Source organism: Postia placenta, assembly GCF_002117355.1.
Source record: "Postia placenta MAD-698-R-SB12 unplaced genomic scaffold POSPLAscaffold_29, whole genome shotgun sequence".
Lineage (NCBI taxonomy): Eukaryota > Fungi > Basidiomycota > Agaricomycetes > Polyporales > Adustoporiaceae > Rhodonia > Rhodonia placenta.
In genome coordinates this window covers 1-26,575 of record NW_020169860.1, presented here as the reverse complement: position 1 = coordinate 26,575, position 26,575 = coordinate 1, and the positions used below count along the sequence as shown (strand labels likewise).

The 26,575-nt window shown below is 54.4% G+C and overlaps 6 protein-coding genes across 6 annotated transcripts; 3 read left to right on the top strand and 3 right to left on the bottom strand.

Annotated features, from left to right (window-relative positions):
* On the top strand, positions 1-3,317 carry POSPLADRAFT_1160932 (hypothetical protein; the record flags this gene model as incomplete). The annotated part of the gene is made up of 11 exons (XM_024487619.1): positions 1-835; positions 1,159-1,613; positions 1,634-1,674; positions 1,717-1,803; positions 1,859-1,947; positions 1,997-2,525; positions 2,574-2,638; positions 2,758-2,893; positions 2,926-2,998; positions 3,073-3,192; positions 3,245-3,317. Coding segments are annotated over 11 exons (2,503 nt in total), but the record flags the coding sequence as incomplete, so codon positions are not given.
* Positions 3,318-4,342: 1,025 nt separating this feature from the next.
* Positions 4,343-5,093, top strand: POSPLADRAFT_1042053 (hypothetical protein). The gene is made up of 2 exons (XM_024478024.1): positions 4,343-4,642; positions 4,690-5,093. The coding sequence occupies exons 1-2, from the start codon at positions 4,593-4,595 to the stop codon at positions 4,862-4,864; spliced, it is 225 nt and encodes a 74-aa protein (XP_024332920.1). The 5' UTR covers positions 4,343-4,592; the 3' UTR covers positions 4,865-5,093.
* Positions 5,094-6,982: 1,889 nt separating this feature from the next.
* POSPLADRAFT_1160957 (hypothetical protein) lies at positions 6,983-7,285 on the top strand (the record flags this gene model as incomplete). The annotated part of the gene is made up of 2 exons (XM_024487621.1): positions 6,983-7,061; positions 7,164-7,285. Coding segments are annotated over 2 exons (201 nt in total), but the record flags the coding sequence as incomplete, so codon positions are not given.
* Positions 7,286-9,315: 2,030 nt separating this feature from the next.
* On the bottom strand, positions 9,316-10,356 carry POSPLADRAFT_1160951 (hypothetical protein; the record flags this gene model as incomplete). The annotated part of the gene is given in 3 exon segments (XM_024487620.1): positions 9,316-9,474; positions 10,008-10,290; positions 10,307-10,356. Coding segments are annotated over 3 exon segments (492 nt in total), but the record flags the coding sequence as incomplete, so codon positions are not given.
* A 10,958-nt stretch (positions 10,357-21,314) lies between these two features.
* Positions 21,315-25,538, bottom strand: POSPLADRAFT_1062947 (hypothetical protein; the record flags this gene model as incomplete). Its single annotated transcript, XM_024481576.1, has 2 exons — positions 21,315-22,205; positions 25,221-25,538. The coding sequence occupies 2 exons, from the start codon at positions 25,536-25,538 to the stop codon at positions 21,315-21,317; spliced, it is 1,209 nt and encodes a 402-aa protein (XP_024332917.1).
* Positions 25,539-25,697: 159 nt separating this feature from the next.
* Positions 25,698-26,512, bottom strand: POSPLADRAFT_1160959 (hypothetical protein; the record flags this gene model as incomplete). Its single annotated transcript, XM_024487622.1, has 5 exons — positions 25,698-25,838; positions 25,868-26,089; positions 26,141-26,167; positions 26,222-26,386; positions 26,450-26,512. Coding segments are annotated over 5 exons (618 nt in total), but the record flags the coding sequence as incomplete, so codon positions are not given.
* Between the last annotated feature and the right edge of the window lie 63 nt (positions 26,513-26,575).

The window sequence follows — 26,575 nt, the reverse complement described above, 5'->3', positions numbered from 1 at the left end:
TCCCGCGCTTTCGGACGACACTGGCAGCTGCTCTTCACGCGAAAGCTCTCCACCCGCTACACCCGTCTTTGGACTCAGTCGTGCACCATCTATCTCTTTTGATGACCATTGTCAGCATATACCCACTGGCGACGGCACGGACATTGGTATTGTCGAACCAGACGCGGACTACTCGCTACCAGAAGCCATTTCCCGTCTCCTTAAACGCGGGCGGTTGGCGGACACAAGGACTGATAAAGTCCGCGCAGAGAGGCCGCTGCCGTCTGATATTTGGAGCGACGCGACTAGGGCCGATGACGACGCGTTCTTCGGTCTTGCCCATATACCCAACAGCGACTGCAAAAGTGTCGGGGACGTCGAGCCCGATGCATTGGACCCGGCTCTAGAATACGTCTCCCGTCCATTGAAACGGAAGCGATGCGCGGACACAAGCGCCTGTGACGTTCGTGCAAAGAGAGCGTGGACGTCTGGCACTTCGAGCGACGCAACTAAGGCCGAGGACCGTGCTTGTTTCGGTCTTGGGCATATTCCCATCCACGACTACACGAAGAGTAGGGTCGTCGACCCGGATGCTGTTCACGTGGCCCACCCCCGTATTGACCTATACGTGCCACTTGAAGCCACCGCGCGCCCGCCGAAGCGAAAACGCTGTGCGGACCCGACGACCGATGAGGTCCGTATGAAGAGAAGGCGGTTGTCTGACAGTCCAAGCGACGCGTCAAAGCTCAAGGATGGCGATCTTTTTGGACCTCACCCTCGATGCATGATTACGGGCTACGTGTCTGCTGAGGTAGAGGCGTGCTACATCCTGCCTCCCGACACGCCCCAACCGTTAGTGAGTAGGGCGGTTACTACTTCGGCCTCGCAGCTGACAAGGCAGCTTTGTAGAACGACTGCACGACGCTTCGCGTGCCTACTGACTCTAATGCCGTCCATTGTAGCACGCCTGCAAACATCATATTCCGTGCGTGCTTGCTGATAGCCAGTCCTTTAAACCTTCTCTTACAGCCCACATGCAGTCCGACGCGACCTGCGTTTACTATGGGAAACAAACCGCCTGTTAATAATACCCCATCCCGATCATATAAATCACCCCGATACCCGCCCTGTATGTATGGTATGCCCTTCCAGGTGGTCGCCGTACTCACAGTTGAGTAGGTGTACACATACCACGTCATCGCAGAGGATGAGCACCCTGCAGACTCGGGCAAACCCAGGGATGATACCACTACGCCTCCAGTTGCGACGGCTACTGGCTCGTATCGCTCGCTGGGGTGGCATGACCTGAGTGCAAATCTGCATCTGATGACAGTTCGAGTGGGTCGTGAATTCATCAAGCGACCGCTCCACTACCAGCACTTATTACCTATAGACGCTCTTGTACACATACCCTCTATCAGGCGGGTCCACCGAGATGCAGTCGAGCCGGTCTCCCCCTCCATTGAACAAGAGTCGCCAGTCGAAGACATGCTCCGCCCGCCGAAGCGGAAACGGTGTCCGGACACAGAGACTGATGAAGTTCCTACCAAGAGAGTACGCACGTCCGGCACTGCAAGTGAGGCGTCCAAGGACGGCATTCCTTTCGGACCTCACCCGAGGTGCATGATCACTGGGTGCGTGTCTGCTGATGTAGAGGCGTGTTATATACTGCCTCCCGACATGCCTCAGCTATTGGTGAGTAGGCATGACTGCTCCTTTGGCTTTGTGGCTGACAAGTGAATCAAAAGATCGACTACATGACATTCAACATGCGTACCGACTATGACACCTTCCTTTGTCACGAGCCTGAGAATATTATATTTCGTGCGTGGTTGATATGGTTCCCTTCGTCCTTTGAAGCCTCACCTACCGCATGCAGTTCGACGCGACCTCCGGGAACTGTGGGAAACGAACCGATTGTTGATGATACCACATCCTCAGCATTTAGAGCATCTTGAGTATTGCACTGTATGTGTTGTACGCACTCTTGACCAATCGTGTGCTTATGGTTACACAGGTGTACAAGTATTACGTCATCGCAGAGGACGAGCACCCTCCAGACTCATGCGCGACCATGGGACACCCTATCCCACCTTCCGTCATGACGGCACCATGTTCATATCGCTCGCTTGGATGGCACGAGCTGGACGCCGATCTCTATTCGATGGCTTTTCGAGCGGGTCGGAAATTGAGCAAGCGACCACTGCACTACCAGCATATCTTTCGGGAGTTGCTGCCCCACGAGGAGGTCAATCATGCATACAGCATAATCTTGCAGTATGTGTTGTGGACGCACCCCCTGCCTTTCGAGATGGTACCCAACAGACGGTTATGGACAACAGGCGAACTCTCACCCTGTCCTGACGGTTATTACTGCCGCCCCTTGACCGAATATTGCTCTCCCCTGTCGGATGACGACACAGCCCGCTTTCCTCGCCGATTTCGGCCAGTCGTCTCAGGGATAAAGAGGAAACGTTCTGGCGACACCAGGGTGGACAGTGAGCCCTGCACCATGAAAGAATATGCCCAGCAAGTAGCCAGCGTCCGTGAGTGGTGTCGGGATTGCGATCAAGCTCGAGACGAGTGGACGATAGGACCGCTTGCGGAACCTGATGACCCAGAGTTGCTCGTTTATCAACAAGAGGAAGCGAGCGATGTGGTACGTGCTATACAAGAACACTGGTCGGATCAAGACTATCTCTCAAGGTATGTTCTCTGATATATCTGCAGGTGCAAGTGTAACTGACGTCGTCTTATCCGAACACAAATCACATGCAGTCACGGTCCCGAATCGTGACATCCGGTCTTATACCTCATTCTGTTACGCTTTCCACATGCCGGACAGGTCTTGAATATACCCAGAAAGGTCTGTTAGAGTCGAACCGCCGTCGCGACTGGAGCTTCCGTGATCACGGTGTGTCACAGGCGACAATGGACTGCTCTTAGCCTTCCCGCTCTTCACTGATGAGCCAGACATGCTCCCTGATCGTGGGTGGCGATTGCTGGCAAGGGGCGGGATGTATAGTTGTATTGAAGAGCATTGCATTGCTTTGGTCCCCTCATGTTCGGTATATTCTCCTATGATGTCTGTAGCTCTCGGGCTATCGGCTGCATCTCGGAGTTTATTTCTGGCGGTGGCAGTGGCATGCAACTACATGCGTGGCGTCTATCAGGCGTCGCTACGTACCACCTTACTTCTGATGAGAACATCCGGTATGTTGAAACTGTGTCCATCTTGTTCCGTTTACTGATGTTCGGAACACAGGTTCTTGTTATTCAATGAACGATCCCCACCAATATGGCCGAACGGAGTGCAATCGTCAGACATCAAGATCTGACCTCGTTTTTCAAACCCGAGCATCCCTAGCATGCATGACAATCGCTAGCAGCAACACGACATACAATGCGAACTCATTTTACAATATACCCGTATGTGCATACAGCAGCGATTTGGTGTTGGTGACTGACGGAAAAGCACTTCAGGCCCTCGGTAGACTGGCCCGTGGGCATCAGCTTTTCGTATATCAATCAGTCTGTCTTCTGCGAGACGCGGCAGCTGACCTGCAAGCTTGTGTCGTCCATGCTGATCAATATTACTGCAAATCATCTTTCCCGACTTCCAATTCCGCCCTACCAGCGGCAGGCTTTGAGCTTCAGTAAGAATTGTAATTTCTTTCTCTGCCGTAATGACCAAGCATGGCAGCTGATACCGTCTTGCAGAAATCGTGGCCACTGTGATCCCGCCTTCCATGCATTGCTGCAATATCCGAACCACATGTTGTACCATCACGGCAATCTGTCGGTGTCTCTGAGCCATGCACATGGTTCGATTCATTCTGTTGACCGCCTCAGACACCTTCTCGTGTTATCATCAGCAGTTGCATATGCAGTTGCATATGCAGTTGCGTTGTAGGCGGCGGCAGAGATTAGGTAAGAGACGCATCTGTTGGGTAACACTCGCGTTTCCTGACTCGGTTCCACGGCTAGATCGTGGTGTGCTGCAAGCATGGGAGCATAACAACCATACGCGGCAGCTCAGCTCAACTGTGGCGCTGCATTTATATATCCGCTCTAAGACGAGCGCGACTGAGTCCGCAGCCTCTAGTCGGACCTCGTTACATTGTATATGAGGGCAATGCTGTAAGTTGATTCCTTGATCACGTCATACAAGCCGCTGATCCTATCTCCAAGACTGTCACCTCCATTCTTTTAGCGTCCTCTCCGTCGCAAGTCCAGATCCTCGCTATGTCATACAGGTTTGTTTGATCTGATAGTCGGACAAACAGACCGTCTTTGCACATATTCCACCAACGAGTTGCTAGACACCATTCGGTGACTGATCTGTTGACGGAGAGTCCGGTGGCACTGTTGCGTACAAACACTGGACCACTGCACGATCGTCGAGGAAAATTCACGCGTCCCTGCACAACCAGGTCATCGCTCTATACCCAACCGCTTCCTCGCTAAGAAGGCTGAATGATGGCATCGCCGCGCTCTCTTGCTCGACCTCGCACTTCAAATAACTCTCGTACTGGGCGTCCAAATGGCTCAAGAGCAATCCAAGCGAATCGGCCGCGTGGTCCATGTGCTGAGATTGCCGCCTCAACCCTACAATGGAGGATTCCGCGCGACTCGCACCGAGGACCGATGATACAACCGCCCAGTATGTGAGCCAGCTTTCTCGAGCTGCCGTGATCTAACCTCCTGTAGAGTTCCACCGCCTGTTCATGTTGAAGCTGGACTAGACACGAGACATGTACCCACCCGGTATTCCCTCAGGAATAGTGCGATACGCTCGAGAGACGCGCTCGCTTCACGATACCTCATGCATCATGCCGTGCTCAATCTTCCTAGTCGCTATCCTTGGTCCACGCACTGCACATAGAGCCCCCATTCCGCGACGCTGGTGCTCTCGTTCTCGTCGATTCCTCGAACCCAACGGGACGTTTTCCTTTGTTCACGTGTTAGCAGCTATGCGTGCCGTACTCACTCGTCTTCTTGCGAAATCACAGGGACGATGTTCTGACACATCAACATGGGTCCTTGGGGAGCGTGGCTCTACATGTAGCAACAGGTAATGGACAATCGGCCTATCTGTTCTTCGTAAACAGAGGGTCACGGAATGTTAGGCTTGTGAATGTTACAACACTATTACGACAATGTCATCTTATCGGCACCTGAGGGCTCGTTGTGAATGTGCTCTTGACTCAGGACTCGGCGCATGCGGTGGCAGCACAAGAGTGGACAACTATAAGGAGGCATACAATGAGGCTGAGCATGAGTGTCATTGCTAGTACGCGACTGTGAAGTCGGTGAATGGATGACTCCTCAGATGTTCACGCGTCAATGAAAAAGCACAGCTGATTAGTGGTCTATTCATGCAACGAAATGCTGCTCACAGTAGCAGTGCCGCGGAACATTGCAAGGAAATGGCAGGATTACGTTAGCTCACATATGGGATCACACTGTGCAGTCAACGGCTATCTGCAGGACGAACTCATTTGCCAATGCCAGCAGCGTCGACTAATCGCCAGCATCATTGCCCATATCCAGTGGGATCCAGCACACGGTGGGCTCGTATGCTCCGGGTCCCCCCGGAGTATTGACAGTCTCTAGAACAGTCTCCAAAGAGCACGAGTTGCGTGTCGAAGAGCTAGCATCTCGTCTTGCGCGGTTGGGATTGTCATCACAAGCTAAGGGGCCAAGGACCTGGCACGGATAAGCTCACTCAAGCCTACGAATATCGAGATCGGGCGAGGTCGCGCGGACACAATTCCGGGCTATGAGGAAGAGGCAGCAAAAGCGAGCATAAACACTAGTTCATTGTGGCCTCAATCTTGCTTGCAAATGCGCGGAAAATTGCGCAAGACACTTTGCTAGCGGAACGGCCGCTTGTCGAATCTCCTGCTCGGTTCACGGGGCCATTAGGACAGTGGACAAGCGCTAGGCAGCTGGCGGCAATATCTTTGAGGGCCGTCATGGGACAAAAAGGGTACAACATTACCTAATATTCCTAAAAAGTGACTATTATTGTCCAATAACGGCCTTCATAAATATCCGAGATCACGATTGACGATGCAACGGGCGCCAGCGGTTCACAGTAGCTGAGGCCTGTTGGAACAACCGGGCGAGCACATGCCCGACTACCGGCTCGCCGACGTGCCGCGCTGTGGCGCGATAGTACCTTGTTCCTTCATACCTGATTTAGATAAGTGTTTACTATATTAGGCCGAGTTCTCGCATGTAATTACTTCGTGCGTTTGCCTCCCCGCCCCGAGGACGAGACAAACCGCTTCGTATTTGATCTTTTCCCGTGCTGCTCGCTTCCGTAAACCTTCGCGCTCGCTTGTTCGAACCCGACGCTGACACTCATTTCTACAAGGCCTAGCTCCCCCTCTATGCCGATGTGCAGCCCTCTGTGTCCGGGTTTTAAATTCAAACACAGCTGTTCTCTATAAACATAAACACCCACCCGTGGCTAACCACTGAAGCTTACTATGCACCAGCCCACAGGTGTAGTAACAGGCCACATTATGTGCTATGTCCACACCTGGTGATAGCACCTGCTGCAGTGCACCCCACCTGTCGTGACTTGAAGTCAAGTGACAGGGGAGGAACAAACGTAAGGCCCAGGGGTGTTTGACTGAGTGTTGACCGAAGCAATAAACGAGCAGGGCTCAAGTTCAAGGCTAGGGACAAGAAATGTATTAGTTAGTGAAGGTAAGTAAGCAGTACATGAAAGCTTACTGACCTAGGGACAAGAGGTCAAAACTGAGGTCCCTAGGGCAGTGTCGCAACTTAGGTGTCACGACTTGGTACAGCGTCTAGCCGTTTTTTTTAATGTTTTCCTTTTCGTGGGCTCAAACCCGCGACCTCTGTACTATATGCCTGATATGGACACATCATAGCTACTGTACGATTAGATTAGATAGGACGGCAGTGCGCGGCACAGCTTGGGTGTCGCGACTTGAGGTCAAGCGACAGGGGAATATCTGAAAGTGAGGGGCGTTCAACTGGTTCTCACCGAAGCGATGGTGAGCGAGGCTCAAACCTAAGGCTAGGGACAAGAAATGTATTAGTTAGTGTAAGGTAAGTAAGAGAATACAGGAGCTTACTGACCTAGGGACAAGAGGTCGAAACTGAGGTCCCTAGGGCAGCAGAGGCCAGCTTATATACATGGGGAGATAAGGGCAGGCTGTGTGCGCTGGTCCGTGCGCAGCATGCTGACGCGGTCCTGGGGGCCGATGAGTCAGAGCGGCTGTGTCAGCGGGGCCCGAGCTGTGCCGTGCGCTGCCGCCCCATCTAATCTAATCGTACAGTAGATAGTGACGCGTCCATATCAGGCAGGTAGTACAGAGGTCGCGGGTTCGAGCCCGTGAAAAGGAAAAATTAAAAAACGGCTAGGCGCCGTACCAACTCGTGACACAAATGCCCCCAGCTTTTTAGGTTTTCCCTGTTGCTTGACCTCAAGTCGCGACATTTGGTCGAAACTCTCATAGCTGCTGGTGTTCTCTCGGAACCCAAACACTCACTTTTCCTCTCCTATAGGTTGGGTGGTGCGCACCCTTACTATACCCTACGATATGTAGATAGCCTACGGTACATCGTCACCACTTAAGGAACGAACTCTTTGGTATTTGCACTTCAGTGGGCAATACTTGTCCTCACGGACGTGTGGCTTAGGTTCCTGCTGCATACTAGCCAAAAGCAGTACTGGGCCCCACGTGAACTGCGAACCTTAGTGTCTTCTCAGGCGCCATAGGTGTAAGCTAGCTAGCACAGCCTTTTGTAGCACGCACACCTCCCCTTCCTCCCCCCATCACTGTGGCTGACAAATTCTTCAACTGCTCTCGACTTGAGCATGCCTTTGACACCCAGGAGCAGGTCGACGTCTCTTGCGACGACCCAGAAAGCAATGGAAACCTAACCCCTTTCTTCATCTGTGATTGGCAACTGTGCCCTAATCGTACTCCATGGTCCATCACTACCAATGAAGGGCGCTACGTACCAATCTGACGAGTCCAACACCCCAGCGGCCCTGCACTCCGGTACGCTGGCACTTCGCGATTCACATCTTGCCACGTCACTCCTGCCCCATCTCGACCCGCCTCCCCAGGCACCCGCATCCCCCAACCTGTTGCCAGTACAGGTCAAGCGCGAGGAGATCCCAATCTCCCTCGAGGAACTGAGGCAGTCGCACAGCCTACAGCGACCCCTCAAGCGATCCCCCAGCCCTCCCTGAGGCTGCAGTTGGAAAGACCTCCCAAGACCGAGCCCCGCGACACTCCACTGCATTCTTGGGCTGGCTTGTCGTCAGCAGTCACCACCTCGACTTCAGTCTCTGTTCTACGTTACCCTGCCTCCGGGCTTCCTCAATCATCTTCACCGCCGTCGCCGCCGCGAGGCCACCCGAGCACTCGTTCCTCACGAAGTTCACCCGGTGGACAGTCACAACAGTCGCCTCCGTCCACGGGCAGTCCTTCATCCCCCTCGTCGCCGATAATGTCCTCTCCCGCTGCCGCCCCTGATAAGGAGACGCTGAAGCTCCTGCTCCTGCTCCGATATGATGGGAAGTCAGTGGTCGAATGCAACCGCTTTATCTCGCAGTTGCTCATCTACTGGACGATCAACACAGCCCTCTCTTCCCTCGAGCTGAAAATCCAGGTTGCCCTCAGTCTCCTCGATGGAGATGTGTGAGCTTGGGCCACCCCCATCTTCTCCCAGCTTGCCTCCATCCAAATTGGGATCCAGGGAGCGGCAACCCCCTTCGCCGACGAAGCAGCCTTCCTTAAAGCATTCAAGGCCCGCTTCGGCAATCTTGACAACGCCACCGCTGCACAAATAGAGCTCACCAAGCTTTGTGCTGACAAAACCATATGTGAGAAGCGCACCGCCGCAGCATTCTCTGCATTATTCAAGGGTCCGGCAGACCGCTCCGGGTATGGTAACCTGGAGCTCCACGACAAGTACCTGAGCAGCATCCCCTCCCGGGTCTACCGGAAGATCGAGCTCGAGACGTTCGCCACGTGACGAGAAGCCGACAGACATGCCACCGAGGTCGAACAGATCCTCAATGTCAGCCAGGCCCGACGGCACAAGTTGAACAACTTCTTCTCATCTTGAGGACGGGGACATGGTGGAGCACGTGGTGGTGCACCCTCATCACACGGAGCTTCGGCCAGCCTCAACGCGGCTGTCGGAAAAGGGGACTTCCCCGTGTCACGAGTTGGTACGGTGCCTAGCCATTTTTTAATTTTTTCCTTTTCGCGGGCTTGAACCCGCGACCTCTGTACTACATGCCTGATATGGACACATCATATCTACTGTACGATTAGATTAGATGGGGCAGCAGTGCACGGCACAGCTCGGGCTCCACTGACACAGCTGCTCTGACTCACCAGCCCCCGGGGCCGCGTTGGCATGCTGTGCACAGACCAGCTGCGCATGGACCAGTGCGCACAGCCTGCCCTTATCCTCCCCTGTATATAAGCTGGCCTCTGCTGCCCTAGGGACCTCAGTTTTGACCTCTTGTCCCTAGGTCAGTAAGCCTTCACTTGTATTCTTTCTTACCTTACTAACTAATACATTTACTTGTCCCTAGCCTTAGGTTTGAGCCCAGCTCGCCATCGCTTCGGTAAGAACTAAGTCGAACGCCCCCAGCGCCTTTGTTTGGTTTTCCCCTGTCGCTTGACCCTAAGTGGTGACATTAGGTCGAAACTCCTCACCACTGCCGGCGTTCACCGGAACTCACTCACTTTCTCACTTCCTATAGGTCGGGTGGTGCGCACCCTTACGATACCATACAATACATAGATAGCCTACGTTACATCGCCAACACTCAGGGAACGAACCTTTCAGCACCTGCACTTCAGTGGGCGGTGCTTGTCCTTAACCGGATGCGTGGACTAGGTTCCTGCTGCATACTAGCCAAAAGCAGTACTGGGCCCCACGTGAATTGCGAACCCTAGTGTCATCTTGGGTGCCATAGGTGTAAGCTAGTCTACCACGGCCTTTCGTAGTACGTGCACCTTCCCATCCTCTCCCCATCCATCGTGGCTGCCTGTCAAGGCCAGATCCACGCATTCGACTCTCAGGATCTCATCAACGTCTACATCCCAGACGGCCCTGAGACTGTCCTCTACCATTGCGAGCAGCAGCCGTGCCCAAATCGGACACCCCGATCGATCGAGGAGGATTACCCTTGCTACAAGGCAATCAGAAGGGCTCAACACCCCCTCGGCCCCCGCAGCACCCTCGCATCTCGATCCGCCTTGTGGCATTCTCGCCCTGTTTCCCCCAGCTCCCGACTTCCTCAAGCTGTCGTCACCGGTCCAAGTCAAACGCGAGGAGATCTCCCTCCAGACCCTGCGCCAGAGCCTGAGCCTGAGGAGAGTGCAAGTGAAGAAGGAGTCTCGAAGTCCGAGTCTGCGGATCCTGCTCGGGCCACCCCGCCGACAGCGCTCGCCTCCACGTCAGCAGTCCCTGACGTACGTGACCCCCCCACCAAACTTCCTTCGGCGCCTTCACCGCCGACTCCGCCGAGAGGCCGCTCGAGCACTCGCTCCTCTCGAAGTTCGACCAGCGGAGGGCCACCACAGCTGCCTCCGCCCCCACAACGTCCTCCGTCCCCCCCGACGCCAATAATGTCGTCCCCCGTAGCTGCCCCCGACAAGGAGACTTTGAAGCTTCTCCTCCCACTCCGATACGATGGCAAAACAGTCATCGAATGCAACCGGTTCCTGTCGCAGCTGCGCATCTACTGGCTGGTCAACACGTCATTGACCACCATCGAGCTTAAGGTGCAGGTCGCACTAAGCCTGCTCGATGGAGACGCCCGCACCTGGGCCACTCCCTACTTCGCCCAGCTCGTGTCGGTGCAGATAGGAGTACAAGGGGCCACGACCCCATTCAGGAACGAAGCAGCCTTTGCCGCCGCCTTCAAGGCCCGCTTCGGAAATCTCAACGACGAGGCGGCAGCACAAGTAGAGCTGGTGAAGCTCTGCGCGGACAAGTCGGTCTGTGAAAAACGCACCGCTGCAGAGTTCTCCGTGCTGTTCAAAGGTCCAGCGGACCGCTCCGGGTATGGGGACCTGGAGCTACGCGACAAGTACCTGAGCGGCATCCCCTCCCGCGTCTACTGCAAGATCGAGCTCGAGACCTTCACCACGTGGCAAGCAGCTGAGAAGCGCGCCACCGAGGTCGAGCAGATCCTCAACATCAGCCAGGCCCGTCGGCCCGAGCTAAACAACTTCTTCTCGGCACGAGGTCGAGGATGCGGAGGGGCACGTGGTGGTGCACCCCCGTCACACGCAGCTTCGGCCAGCATCAATGCGGCTGTCAGAAAAGGAAACTTCCCCGGCAGTTGTTTCGGCTGTGGGAAGCAAGGGTACCGACACTTCGAGTACCCCAATTGTAAGGACAAGCCTTACACAAAACGTGCCAACACGCGGGCTACAGTTGCCTCGGGCTCCACCCAGGCTGCGACAAGCGCCCCCGTCACAACAACACCCTCGGCAAGTATAAGTGCCGCTTCAGCGAAATACGAGCAATCGGAGCTGGCGGACTTAATGGCACAGGTGAAGTCGATGTGTGAGAAGCTCGAGCACTATCGGGCGATGAAGGAGGAGGGTTTTTAATCTGGTCCGCGCTTCGTGCCGCATGTGTCGGGCTGCAAGTATCTTCTTGTAACAAGTATAATGTATTGTCGACTGCAATGGTGTATGAATTGGACCAGGGGTCCCAACACTTTCACATTCCAGTCCGACTCCAAGGAAAAAGACGGCACAAGGACATAATCGTTATGGTGGACAGCGGAGCCACCACGAAGTTTATCAACAAGTGATTCATTGAAGAGAATAAGGTGCAAACGCGGAAATTGAAAGAGCCGATTCCGCTGTACAATATCGACGGCACCCTAAACAAAGACGGAAGCATCTCGGAAGTAGCAGTGCTACAGATGCACATAGGAGAACACGTCGAGAAGACAGTGTTTACGGTCATGGACATCGGTCCAGAGGATGTGATTGTAGGGTTGGATTGGCTACGCGAGCACAACCCCGAAATTGATTGGGAAGAAGGCTCCCTAAAGCTATCATGATGCCCTGAAACGTGCAGTGCCAGAAGGACTGGCCGAATGGAACAAGCAGCGACTGCGCGTGATACGGGGGTTAGGCCCACGGCGCGCAGGCGTTCACTGAAGCCCAAACAGTCGGTTATAGGTGCTTGCCGGAGTAAGGTGCTCCCGGACTTCGAACCCGAAGAAGATCCGGTGGAAGTAGAGTGGGATGAGGCCGATTTGATCGAAGCCTGGGAGCAAGGCATCACGCTTCCTGGCGCTCCTCAGCTGTTTGTTGCAGCAGGGCATACGTACTCCCAGCTGTTCGCTGAGGAGGAGATCAAAAAGAAGGTCGTTAAGACCGCTGAGGAGTCGGTGCCCAAGCAGTACCAGGACTTCCTGAATGTCTTCTCCAAAGAAGCATCAGAACGGCTGCCCGAAAGGAAGCCTTATGATCACGCAATCGAACTCGTGCCCGGCTATTCGACATTCCATTCGAAGGTGTACCCCCTGTCGAACAATGAGCAGGAGGAGCTTGACAGGTTCCTCAAGGAGCAACTAGCGAAGGGCTACATACGGGAGTCGAAGTTGCCAATCTCGTCCCCCTTCTTCTTCATCAAAAAGAAGGAAGGAACACTTCGACCCGTGCAGGATTACCGCTGGTTGAATGCGATCACCGTTAAAAATCGCTATCCCCTGCCGCTGATCGCCGAAATGGTGGATAAGCTCCGCGGTGCCACGCTCTTCACGAAGTTCGATGTCAGATGGGGGTACAACAACGTCCGGATCAAAGCCGGTGATGAGTGGAAGGCAGCTTTTGTGACTAACCGGGGGCTATATGAGCCCTTGGTAATGTTCTTCGGTCTCACCAACTCCCCCGCGACCTTCCAGGCGATGATGAATGAGATCTTCCACGACCTCATCGTCGGTGGCAAGGTCCTCGTGTACCTGGACGATATACTCATCTTCTCCACCAACAAGGAGGAGCATGAGAAGGTCACACGCGAGGTTCTTTGTCGCCTTCAGGACAATGATCTATTCCTGAAGCCTGAGAAATGCAAATGGGATGTTCCCAAGGTCGACTACGTCGGCTATGTGTTCGGTGGCAATGAGGTAGCGATGGATCCCGTAAAGCTAAAAGGAATTAATGAGTGGCCGGTACCCTGGAACAAGAAAGATGTTCAGAAGTTCCGGGGGTTCTCCAACTTTTACCGCCGTTTCATTAAGGACTTCGCTAAGATCTCGCGACCACTCGACTGGCTCATAGGGAACGACCCATGGCATTGGGGCGAAGAGGAGCAGCACGCCTTCGACAAGCTCAAGCGGCTCTTCGCGACGACTCCCGTCCTAGCGCTGTACGATCCTAACCAAGAGACATGCATTGAGGTTGACGCCTTGGGCTACGCCACCAGCGGCGTGTTAATGCAGAAGCAGGATGACGGCAAGTGGCATCCCATCGCCTTCAGATCTCATGCGATGGATCCGGCACAGCGGAACTACGAGATCTACGATAAGGAGATGCTCGCGATTATTGAGGCACTAGATGATTGGCGCCACTATCTCGAGGGGTTACCCAATCAGTTCGAGATCATCACCGATCACAAGAACCTCGAGTACTGGCGCACATCCCAGCATCTCACGTGTCGCCAAGCCCGCTGGTCGCTGTTCCTAGCTCGCTTTGACTTCCGTATCACGCACAAGGCCGGGACATCGAATGGAAAAGCTGATGCCCTGTCACGTCGATCAAACCATCAGATCGGCGATGAGGACGATAATACCGATCAGGTAGTTCTCAAGCCAGAGCGCTTCCGCATCGCCTCCGCCAGGCACGGTCATGCCTCGGTGACGGCCAATCAGTTGCTTCTGAAGCGCATTCGGGAGTGTTCGGAGAAGGATCGGGAGGTGGCCGAGGCACTTGAAAAGGTGCAGGACCTCGGGCCTCCCCGGCTTCAAAGGGGCTTTGAGGAGTGGAATGCCGAACAAGGGCTCCTGCTGTTCCGCGGGTGTGTGTACGTCCCAAAGAATGCGGAGCTCCGGCGGGATATAGTCAAGATCCACCACGACTCGCCGATTGCCGGTCATGGCGGTCGTGCCAAAACCCTGGAGCTCATATCGCGGAACTATTGGTGGCCTGGGATGTCTAAATTTGTCAATGAGTACATAAGCACCTGTGACATGTGCAATCGTACCAAGACATTCCCAGCCAAGCCCCAGGGTCTGCTGAAGCCGAATGAGATCCCCGAGCGCCCGTGGCAGATCATCACGACCGATATGATCGTCGGCTTGCCAAAGTCTGATGGATTCGACTCGATCCTGGTCACCACCGACCGCTTTACCAAGCAGGTCCACTTCTCAGCCTGTTATGAGACCCTGATGGCAGAAGGTGCGGCAGACCTGTACATCCGCGATGTGTTCAAGCATCATGGGGCCCTGGCCAAGGTCATATCAGACTGAGGTCCCCAGTTCGCTTCGAAGTATCTCCATGTGGTGTACAAGGGACTAGGGATCGAGCCGGCGCTGTCCACAGCGTTCCACCCTCAGACGGACGGTGATACGACCTACGAAACCCTAACCCCTAACCTGGGTGCGACCTAAAGGGACTAGAGAGACGGATTATAGTCTAATGAGAGGGGAGTTAGCAGCAAGGTGTCCCACAGTTCGAGTGAACACGAGAAACACCCTTGGAAAAGGTTACGAACAACGGGGAAGGTACGAGGTGGCTTCGACACGTCGTCGAAGCTACTCGGAGGCTGTGGGTGGTTAGCCGAGACGATCGAAGCTCGACAGAGCTCTTCGATGTATCGTAGATAGAAGAGACACGATTCGATGGGGGGGGACTTAGCTTAGTACGTGGTTCGAGGTGCAACGCAGTTCTTCGACAATAGCCGAAGTCGAAAGGTTCATCGAGACGGTATCGATGAGTAAACGCAGTAGACGAGGTTTCGAGGTTACGCAGTGAGGAACGAAGTGACGCAGTTGAGGGCTTAGACGCAGGGCGAACTCGACTTATGAGCTCTGAACTCGAGGGGGGAACCGGATCTTGTATTTTTGGAGAGAAGTATGACAGAATTTATACTACACAGGATGCTACGACTATCGAGAGTGGCACACTAGTACAAGGGGCTTGGCATTGTTCCTCAAGAAGCTGCCTCACCGAGGGGCACATACCAAGTCCATCGGTAGAGTGACGTCATGCCGAACGCGGAGATGAAGAGCAACATATGGCCACTTCGGACCGGTAGCCGTCGTGAAGGCATGCCGCGAGGTTCGATATCTAATCGGGACAGACCGGCTATGTCGGTGTGGCATGGAGCGATGCACACGCTTGGACGAACAGTGTCAAGTGGCCCTATTGTCCGCTAAATGCGGGAGATGTCCCAAGATCTACGTGCGAGGCATCGGGACGACCGTGCCGAGCTTTGAGCAAGCGTCGCGCACCGTCGAAGGTGTCGAAGAGTGTCGAAGGCAAAATCGAAGTGTTGGGAGACTGAGTCGAAGTGCCGGGCGGGATGCGACTGCTGAAAAGAGGTGTATCGGGGCCCAGAGGGGCTTGGCGCCTATCAACGGCCAGACTGAGCGCTGGAATCAGGAGATCGAGCAGTACCTGCGTGCTTTCACGAGCCACAGGCAGGATGATTGGGCGAAGCAATTGCCACTCGCGGAATTCACACTGAACAACCGAGTTCACTCCGCGACCGGGCACTCCCCATTCTTCCTGCATCAGGGGTACCATCCTGAGATCCAAGTGCGGATCAATCCAATGTCCGCTATGCCCGCTGCCACAGATCGGCTTAAGATCCTGAAGGAGATTCGCGATGACACGCGCTCTGCGCTTGAGCTGTCAGCCGAGCGCATGAAGGTGTACTACGACAAGCACGTGCAAGAGGCACCGGTCTTCGCACCAGGGGACAAGGTCTGGCTTGACGCTCGGAACCTTAAGCTGAAACAGCTGAGCAAGAAGCTCAGTCCCAAGCGCCTTGGACCTTATGCCGTGCGGCGAAAGCTCGGAGATTTAGACTACGAATTGGTTCTGCCGAAGTCGGTGCCAGTGCACCCGGTGTTCCATGTCTCCTTGCTTAGCAAGTACACGTGTAGCGAGATCCCGGGCCGAGAGCCGGAGGAACTGCCTGCGATCGAGGTTGAGGGCGACGAGGAGTACGAGGTTGAGCGGATCAAGGATTCGCGGATCTTCCGGCGTCAGCTGCAGTACCTCGTCAAATGGAAGGGTTATGACGACTCACATACGTCGTGGGAGCCGGCGCGCAATGTTGCCAATGCGCCGGCCCTCATAGCCGACTTCCACCGGAAGAACCCGAACGCCCCTCGCCGCCTCAACACTGCTATCTTTGGTGGTCTCAACTTCCAGCCAATGCCTTCGCCGCTGACTGAAGCACGCTGCCGCTCCGGGTGGGAGATGGGCAAGGGCGCCTCGCATGAGGTCATGCGCCGTTGAGGGGAGGGTAATGTCACGAGTTGGTATGGTGTCTAGCTGTTTTTCAATTTTTTCCTTTTCGCGGGCTCGAACCCGTGACCTCTGTACTACCTGCTTGATATGGACGTGTCATTATCTACTGTACGATTAGATTAGATAGGACGGCAGTGCACGGCACAGCTCGGGCTCCGCTGACACAGCTGCTCTGACTCACCGGCCCCCGGGGCCGTGTCGGCATGCTGTGCACAGACCAGCTGCACACGGACCAGTGCGCACAGCCTGCCCTTATCCTCCCCTGTATATAAGCTGGCCTCTGCTGCCCTAGGGACCTCAGTTTTGACCTCTTGTCCCTAGGTCAGTAAGCCTTCACTTGTATTCTTTCTTACCTTACTAACTAATACATCTTGTTGTCCCTAGCCTTAGGTTTGAGCCCAGCTCGCCATCGCTTCGGTAAGAACTAAGTCGAACGCCCCCAGCGCCTTTGTTTGGTTTTCCCCTGTCACTTGACCCTAAGTCGCGACACCCCGGCAGTTGTTTCGGCTGCGGGAAGCAAGGGTACTGACGTTTTGAGTGCCCCAACTGTAAGGACAAGCCTTACACAAAACATGCCAACGCGCGGGCTACAGTTGCCTCGGGTTCCACCCAGGCGGCGACAAGCGCCCCCGTCGCTTCATCCTCGGCGAGTACAAGCACCGCTTCAGTGAAATCGGAAAGTTCCGAGCTGGCAGACTTGATAGCACAGATGAAGTCGATGCGCGAGGAGTTGGAGCACTATCGAGCGCTCAAGGAAGAGTCTTTTTGATCCGGTCCGCGCTTCATGCCGCAGGCGTCGGGCCACGTAATAATAACATGTACAATGTATTGGCTACTGCGAATGTTTACAAATTGGACCACGGGTCCCAGCACTTCCACATTCCAGTACGCCTCAAAGGAGAAAGATGGCACAAAGATATAGTTGCAATGGTGGACAGCGGAGCCACTACGTAGTTCATCAACAAGTGTTTCATCACGGAGAATTGAGTGCAAACGCGGAAGTTAAAAGAACCAATTCCGCTTTACAATATCGATGGGACGCTCAATAAGGACGGAAACATCTCGGAAGTAGCCGTACTTCAGATGCAGATAGGAGAACACGTCGAGAAGACAGTGTTTACGGTCACGGACATAGGTCTGGAAGATATAATTGTTGGGTTGGATTGGCTGTGAGAGCACAACCCTGAAATCAATTGGGAAACGGGCTCCCTAAAGCTATCACGATGCCCTGAAACATGCAGTGCCAGAAGGACTGGCCGAATGGAGCAAGCAATGGTTGCACGTGATATGGGGGTCAGGCCCATGGCACGCAGGCATTCGCCGAAGTCCAAACGGTCGGTCATAGGCGCCTACCGGAGCAAGGTGCTCCCAGACTTCGAACCCGAAGAAGATCCGGTAGAGGTCGAGTGGGATGAAGCTGACTTGATCGAGGCCTGGGAGCAAGGTATCATGCTTCCCAGTGCCCCTCAGCTGTTCATTGCAGCAGGGCATACATACTCCCAGCTGTTTGCTGAGGAGGAGATCAAGAAGAAGGTCATTAAGACCGCCGAGGAGTCGGTGCCCAAGCAGTACCACAAGTTTCTGAAGGTCTTCTCAAAGGAAGCATCAGAACAGCTACCTGAAAGGAAGCCATACGATCATGCGATCGAACTCGTGCCTGGTTATTCCACATTCCATTCAAAGGTGTACCCCCTGTCGAACAATAAGCAGGAGGAACTTGACAAGTTCCTCAAGAAGCAGCTGGCGAAAGGCTACATACGGGAGTCGAAATTGCCCATCTTGGCCCCTTTTTTCTTCATCAAAAAGAAGGAAGGGACGCTTCGACCCATACAGGACTACCGCCAGTTGAATGCGATCACCGTCAAAAATCGCTACCCCTTGCCGCTGATCGCCGAGATGGTAGATAAGCTCCACGGTGCCACGCTCTTTACCAAGTTCGATGTCCGATGGGGATACAACAACGTCCAGATCAAAGCTGGTGACGAGTGGAAGGTGGCCTTTGTAACTAACCAGGGGCTGTACAAACCCCTGGTGATGTTCTTCGGCCTCACCAACTCCCCTGCCACTTTCCAGGCCATGATGAACGAGATCTTCCATGATCTCATCGTCGGCAGAAAGATCCTGGTGTACCTAGATGACATACTCATCTTCTCCACCAACAAAGAGGAGCATGAGAAGGTCACACACAAGGTTTTTCGTCGCCTTCAGGACAATGATCTGTTCCTGAAGCCCGAGAAGTGCGAATGGGATGTTCCCAAGGTTGACTACGTTGGCTATGTGTTTGGTGGTGATGAGGTAGCGATGGATCCCGCGAAGCTGAAAGGAATTAATGAGTGGCCGGTACCCCGGAACAAAAAAGACATTCAGAAGTTCCGGAGGTTCTCCAACTTCTACTGCCACTTCATTAAGGACTTTGCTAAGATCTCGCGACCACTCGACCGGCTCACAGGGAACGACCCATGGCATTGGGGCAAAGAGGAGCAGCACGCCTTCGACGAGCTCAAGCAGCTCTTCGCGACGACTCCCGTTCTAGCGCTGTACGATCCTAACCGGGAGACGCGAATCGAAGTCGATGCCTCAGGATACGCCACTGGTGGCGTGTTGATGCGGAAGCAGGATGACGGCAAGTGGCATCCCATTGCATTCTGATCTCATGCTATGGACCCAGCCCAGCAAAACTACGAGATCTACGATAAGGAAATGCTCGCGATCATTGAGGCATTGGACGATTGGCATCATTATCTGGAAGGACTACCCAATCAGTTCGAGATTGTGACTGACCATAAGAACCTCGAGTACTGGCGTACATCCCAGCATCTCACGCATCGCCAAGCATGCTGGTCACTATTCCTGGCTTGTTTTAACTTCCACATCACGCACAAAGCCGGGATGTCGAATGGAAAGGCTGATGCCCTGTCATGTCAATCAGACCATCAGATCGGCAATGAGGATGATAACACCGATCAGGTGGTTCTCAAGCCAGAGCACTTCCGCATCGCCTTGTGTCGCGGAATTACTGGTGGCCTGGGATGTCCAAATTCGTCAATGAGCACGTAAGCACCTGCGACGTGTGCAACCGTACCAAGACATTCCCAGCCAAACCCCAGGGTCCGCTGAAGCCGAACGAAATCCCCGAGCGCCCGTGGCAGATCATCACGACCGATATGATCGTCGGCTTGCCAAAGTCTAATGGATTCAACTCGATCCTGGTTACCGCCGACCGCTTCACAAAGCAGGTCCACTTCCCAGCCTGTTATGAGACCCTGATGGCAGAAGGTGCGGCAGACCTGTACATCCGCGATGTGTTCAAGCATCATGGGGCCCCGGCCAAGGTCATATCAGACCGCGGTCCCCAGTTTGCTTCGAAGTATCTCCATGCGGTGTACAAGGGGCTGGGGATCGAGCCGGCACTGTCCACAGTGTTCCACCCCCAGACGGATGGCCAGACTGAGTGCTGGAACCAGGAGATTGAGCAGTACCTGTGCGCTTTCACGAGCCATAGGCAGGATGATTGGGCGAAGCAATTGCCACTTGCGGAATTCACACTGAACAACCGAGTTCACTCCGCGACTGGGCATTCCCCATTCTTCCTGCATCAGGGGTACCATCCTGAGATCCAGGTTTGGATCAATCCGATGTCTGCAATGCCCGCTGCTGCCGATCGGCTTAAGATCCTGAAGGAGATTCGCAATGATACGCGCTCTGCGCTTGAGCTGTCAGCCGAGCACATGAAAGTGTACTACAACAAGCACGTGCAGGAGGCACCAGTCTTTGTGCCGGGGGACAAGGTCTGGCTTGATGCCCGGAACCTTAAGCTGAAACAGCCGAGCAAGAAGCTCAGTCCCAAGCGCCTTGGACCTTATGCCGTGCGGCGAAAGCTCGGAGATTTAGACTACGAATTGGTTCTGCCGAAGTCGGTGCCAGTGCACCCGGTGTTCCATGTCTCCTTGCTTAGCAAGTACACGTGTAGCGAGATCCCGGGCCGGGAGCCGGAGGAGCCACCTGCGATCGAGGTTGAGGGCGACGAGGAGTATAAGGTTGAGCAGATCAAAGATTCGAGGATCTTCCGGCGTCAGCTGCAGTACCTCGTCAAGTGGAAGGGTTATGACGATTTGCATACGTCATGGGAACCAACACGCAACATCGCCAATGCGCCGGCCCTCGTAGCCGACTTCCACCAGAAGAACCCAAACGCCCCTCGCCGCCTCAACGCCGCTATCTTTGATGATCTCAACTTTCAGCCAATGCCTTCGCTGCTGACAGAAGCACGCTGCCACTCCGGGTGGGAAATGGGCAAGGGCGCCTCGCATGAGGTCATGTGCCATTGAGGGGGGGGGTAATGTTACGAGTTGGCATGGTGTCTAGCTGTTTTTTAATTTTTTCCTTTTCGCGGGCTCAAACCCGCGACCTCTGTACTACATGCCTGATATGGACACATCATATCTACTGTACGATTAGATTAGATGGGGCGGCAGTGCGCGGCACAGCTCGGGCTCTGCTGACATAGCCGCTCTGACTCACCGGCCCCCAGGGCCGCGTCAGCATGCTGTGCATGGACCAGCTGTGCACGGACCAGTGTGCACAGCCTGCCCTTATCTCCCCATGTATATAAGCCAGCCTCTGCTGCCCTAGGGACCTCAGTTTCGACCTCTTGTCCCTAGGTCAGTAAGCCTTCCTTTGTATCTTTTCTTTACTTCACTAACTAATATATTATCTTGTCCCTAGCCTTAGGTTTGAGCCTAGCTCACCATCGCTTTGGTGAGATAAGTCGAATGCCCCCAGCATTTGGTTTTTCCCCTGTCACTCGACCCTAAGTCACAACACCAACTCTACTTGTGCTGCTGCCTCGTCGTTGAGATTACCGAAGGGAGCCTTGAAGGTGGCAGTGAAGGCTGCTTTGTTCCTGAAAGGGGTTGTAACCCCTTGTACACCCATCTGCACCGATGCGAGCTGGGAGAAGTAGGGAGTGGCCCAGGCACGGGCATCACCATCAAGCAGGCTCAACGCAATCTGCACCTTGAGTTCGATGGTTGTCAACGACGTGTTGATCAACCAATAGATGCGGAGTTGCAACAGGAACCTGTTGCATTTGATGACGGTTTTGCCATCATATTGGAGTGGGAGGAGGAGCTTCAGGGTCTCCTTGTCAGGGGCAATTGCGGGCGAGGACATTATTGGTGGCGGGGGGACAGAGGATGGCGCAGGGGCGGAGGCGGCTGTGGTGGCCCTCCGCTGGTCGGACTTCGAAGGGAGCAAGTGTGTGGGCGGCGACAACGGTGAAGGTGCTGGAGGAAGCCCGGGGGAGAGGTCACGTATGTCAGGGACTGCTAATGTGGGGGCGAGTGCTGTTGGCAAGGTGGGCCGAGCAGGATTCGCGGACTTGGACTCCAAGACTCCTTCTTCACTCACACTCTCTTTAGACTCAGGCTCTGGCGCAAGGTCTGGAGGGAGATCTCCTCGCGCTTGACTTGGACCAGCAACAGTTTGGGGAAGGCGGGAGCTGGGGGAGACAGGGTGAGAGTGCCGCGAGGCAGATTGGGATGCGAGGGTGCTACGGGGACCGAGTGGGTGTTGGGCCCTTCTGATCGTCTTGTAGTGCGGGTAATCTTGCGCGACTGATTGGGGTGTCCAGTTGGGGCACGGCTGCTGTTTGCAAGTGTAGATGATAGTTTCAGGGCCATCTGGGATGTAGACGTCAACGAGATCCTAAGAGTCGAAGGCGTGAACTTGGCCTTGATAGGCAGCCACGATGGAGGGGGGTAGAACGGGGAGGTGCGTGTACTAAAAATGGCCGTACTAAGCTAGCTTACGCTATGGCGCCCGAGGTCACACTAGTGTCGCGACTTGAGGTCAAGCGACAGGAAAATACCTAGAAGCGAGGGGCGTCCGACTGGTTCTCACCGAAGCGATGGTGAGCGAGGCTCAAACCTAAGGCTAGGGACAAGTAAGTTAGTATTGAATAAGTAAGTAAGTACAGGGGCTTACTGACCTAGGGACAAGAGGTCGAAACTGAGGTCCCTAGGGCAGCAGAGGCAGGTTTATATACAGGGGAAGTTTAGGGGAGGCTGTGCGCGTTGGTCCATGCGCACTGGTCCGTGCACAGCATGCCGACGCGGCCCCGGGGGCCGGTGAGTCAGAGCGGCTGTGTCAACGGAGCCTGGGCTGTGCCGTGCACTGCCGCCCCATCTAATCTAATCGTACAGTAGATAGCGACGTGTCCGTATCAGGCAAGTAGTACAGAGGTTGCGGGTTCGAGCCCGCGAAAAGGAAAAAATTAAAAAACGGCTAGACGCCGTACCAACTCGTGACAACTAGGGTTCGCAATTCACATGGGGCCCAGTACTGCTTTTGGCTAGTATGCAGCAGGAACCTAGTCCACGCATCCGTGAGGATAAGTACCACCCACTAAAGTGCAGGTACTGAAAAGTTCGTTCCCTTAGTGGTGGCAATATATAGTATGCTTATCTACGTATCGTAGGGTACAGTAAGGGTGCGCACCACCCAACCTATAGGAAAGGAATGTGAGTTTGTGGGAGTCCCGATGGAACACCGGTAGCTATGGGGAGTTTCGACCAAATGTCGCGACTTGAGGTCAAGCAACTGAGGGAAGCCTAAAAGCTGGGGGCGTTTGACTGATTTTCACCAAAGCGATGGTGAGCGATGCTCAAACCTAAGGCTAGGAACAAGAAAATGTATTAGTTAGTGAAGTAAAGAAAAGATACAAAGGAAGGCTTACTGACCTAGGGACAAGAGGTCGAAACTGAGGTCCCTAGGGCAGCAGAGGCCGGTTTATATACAGGGGAAGATAAGGGCAGGCTGTGCACACTGGTCCATGCACAGCTGGTCCGTGCACAGCATGCCGACGCGGCCCCAGGGGCCGGTGAGTCAGAGCGGCTATGTCAGCGGAGCCCAAGCTGTGCCGCGCACTGCCGCCCCATCTAATCTAATCGTACAGTAGATAGTGATGCGTCCATATCAGGTATGTAGTACAGAGGTCGCAGGTTCAAGCCCATGAAAAGGAAAAAATTAAAAAATGGCTAAACGCCGTACCAAGTCATGACAGCCATGCAGTATAGGATTGGCAGCTGTTGAGTCCTAAATGCCATGATTGGTCTCTTTTTTCCACCAACTTTCCTTGTACGACACACCTGAATGAATAATCAATGCTGATACTGTCGCGACTTAGGGTCGAGCGACAGGGGAAAACCAAACGCTGGGGGCGTTCGACTTATCTTACCGAAGCGATGGTGAGCTGGGCTCAAACCTAAGGCTAGGGACAAGAAATGTATTAGTTAGTAAAGGGTAAGTAAGGATACAAGTGAGGGCTTACTGACCTAGGGACAAGAGGTCGAAACTGAGGTCCCTAGGGCAGCAGAGGCAGGCTTATATACAGGGGGAGTTTAGGGGAGGCTGTGCGCGTTGGTCCGTGCGCAGCTGGTCCGTGCACAGCATGCCGACGCGGCCCCAGGGGCCGGTGAGTCAGAGCGGCTGTGTCAGCGGAGCCCGAGCTGTGCCGCGCACTGCCATCCTATCTAATCTAATCGTACAGTAGATAACGACGCGTCCATATCAGGCAGGTAGTACAGAGGTCACGGGTTTGAGCCCGCGAAAAGGAAAAATTAAAAAACGGCTAGGCGCCGTACCAACTCGTGACATTACCCCCCCCTCAACGGCGCATGACCTCATGCGAGGCGCCTTTGCCCATCTCCCATCCGGTAGTTATCCCAAGGAGGAAATATCTGTGGATAATTGTGTTAGCACGGGCAATTGTCGTATATCAATGCAAGTGGCACACAGAGCTGAGACTCAGCAGAATAGATATTAACTTTTTGTAGGACCAGAAGACGTGGTCATGACTCGAAGATGGATATTGGAACTCACCAGCGGACTTTTTCGCTCACGTTCGTTTGTGGTTCGCCGATGCGGTATACGACTGGCGAATGAGACGCTGAATGAACTCCAACAGAAGAATGTGCGTGTTGTGAAGTGACCGTTTCGCGGTTGTGGAGTATCAAGGGGTCGACCATTGGGCCTGCAGGCTGCAGCGGTGCATTCGAAAGGACTCATGCCACACCGTCTCGTACGCGCAGCCTTTCGAGACAGGATAGGCAAAGCTTGCATTTCCAAATGGTCTGCATATAGTTTCCAAATCCAGGCTGCATACCTCGACACTAACTCCGAAAGAGGATTCTGGTGTCGGCACACTAGAATAACCCAACCGGTCTCATGCTGGAGCGCCGGAGCCTTCGAGGGGGGTGGGGGTGTTGTCCTTCTAGTTCGTTCTTCTACTGCATTAGATCGGAAAATCAGTAAATGGAGGGTGGGTCGCTGATTCATACTCCTCGACGAGTCAAGTAACTGTCATCTCCACGCCTATAAGCTTCCAGAGATGGTTGGTCATCTTACGAGTAGCGTCTCTTATAACTCACTGTGCGTTAGTGTATTCCTTGGAAACAGGCCATAGCCGGGATAAACCTTGAAGTGTGTTCGTGAACACATAGCTATCGCTGTGGTAAACGCTCAGAGGCTAAAATGTCAACGTTCATCGCCGTGTGAGACCGGCACCGCGAACCTCTTAGCTGATGGGCCTTGACGGCAGCGCCGACCGGATAAGATATGTAAGAGCACTAGCATACAGGCACAAATGTACGACTGACCCAGACATCAAGACTTTACTGTTCCCGACACCGCTCTGGCCCTTCCGCTTGCACAAGTGCCAACCTCGTCCGTAATTGTTTCCGTTTCCTCTGCCATCACAGCTTCAGGATGCTCGTCTGCTTCTACATCCTCCGCGCGCGCTCCGTCAACAGGCTGCACGTCCTCCTCCTGGTTGATCAGCTCGCGTGCCTTCGTCATGAGCTTAGATACTGTTCGCCGCTTCTTCGGCGAGGACGCGGGATCAGGCTTCGAGGGCGACTTGCGCTTCAGTGGCATGGGATCGGCGGCAACTTCGGTTTCGGCTTGCGATGCGGTGACGTTCGTCACCGTGCGTCTTCGCTTCGGCGCAAGCTTCATCGGTGACGACGTAGGTGTCCTCATGGTGGACGCCGCTTCTCCGTATTCTCCGATAGCATTCGGTGTGAGCTCGTCCACGCCCTCTTGCGTCACGTTCGTCTTCGTCCTCTTTCCGCGCGTCTTCGCCCTCGTCTCGCGCGCATCATCTTCGTTTACCTCCTCAGCGGCATCCTCTCCATCGCCCTAATCGTCCTCGGCAGCTACGCATCCCTTCCCGCGGATGAACGGTTTCGGCGGGTTCTCCGGGCGCAGATTCGCATGAATAACGGGTTCGAGGCCGTATATGCGGTATAGGTGGAACACGGCCTGTTCCTTGTCCTTCGCCTACATCAATCGGTCAGAATTGCTCGGACGTCGGAATAAGGGACGCAGATGGAGACCTCAATCATTAAATCGACGTCGCCGCCAACAAGGACTTCGGGCAGCTCCTGGCACCGGTCAGCGTGCGCGCGCTTCTCCATGATGCTCTCTGCGCCCGGACGCGGCTCGCTGAGGTGCTGCTTTTGTCGGATGCCCTTCCGCGTCCATGTTGCTGCAATGCGAGGCAAGAGCTCCGGAAATGGGAGCACACTCGGCTGGCATACGCATCAGTCGGCATGCAACCATCAGGTGTGAGTAAAACATACATTTATCCAATTGTGGTGATAATCCAGCTGTGAGAAGCGCAGGGTAAGTGACGTATTGGTATGAATTCTAGCGCAACGTACCACCATGGGGATGCTCAGCTCCTCGCATATAGGGAGCAGCTCGTCTGGGTTGTAACATATCTCGTCATTCTCGAGTACCAGCCGCGCCTTCATCTCGTCCGTGAGCTTCGTGGTGTAGTTCTCGCGGAAACGCGCGAGCGCACCGTCCTTGTCGCCGTACACGCCCTGCAGGCACAAATGCATTACCACGGTGACACGGGACCGGTCGCCACAAAGATTGTAACACACCCCCATATGGATGATGATCACACTGTCCTGGTCGAGATCCATGTAGCGCATCATCTGACAATGATCTGTTGAGACAATGGATAATCAGCATACTTTGCGACCGCCGGAGTACAGACACAGGCGCAT

Coding starts and splice junctions, on each gene's coding strand:
- POSPLADRAFT_1042053 (XM_024478024.1), top strand. CDS start 4,593: ATGGAGGATTCCGCGCGACTCGCACCGAGGACCGATGATACAACCGCC. Junction 4,643..4,689: donor ACCGATGATACAACCGCCCA/GTATGTGAGCCA, acceptor AACCTCCTGTAG/AGTTCCACCGCCTGTTCATG.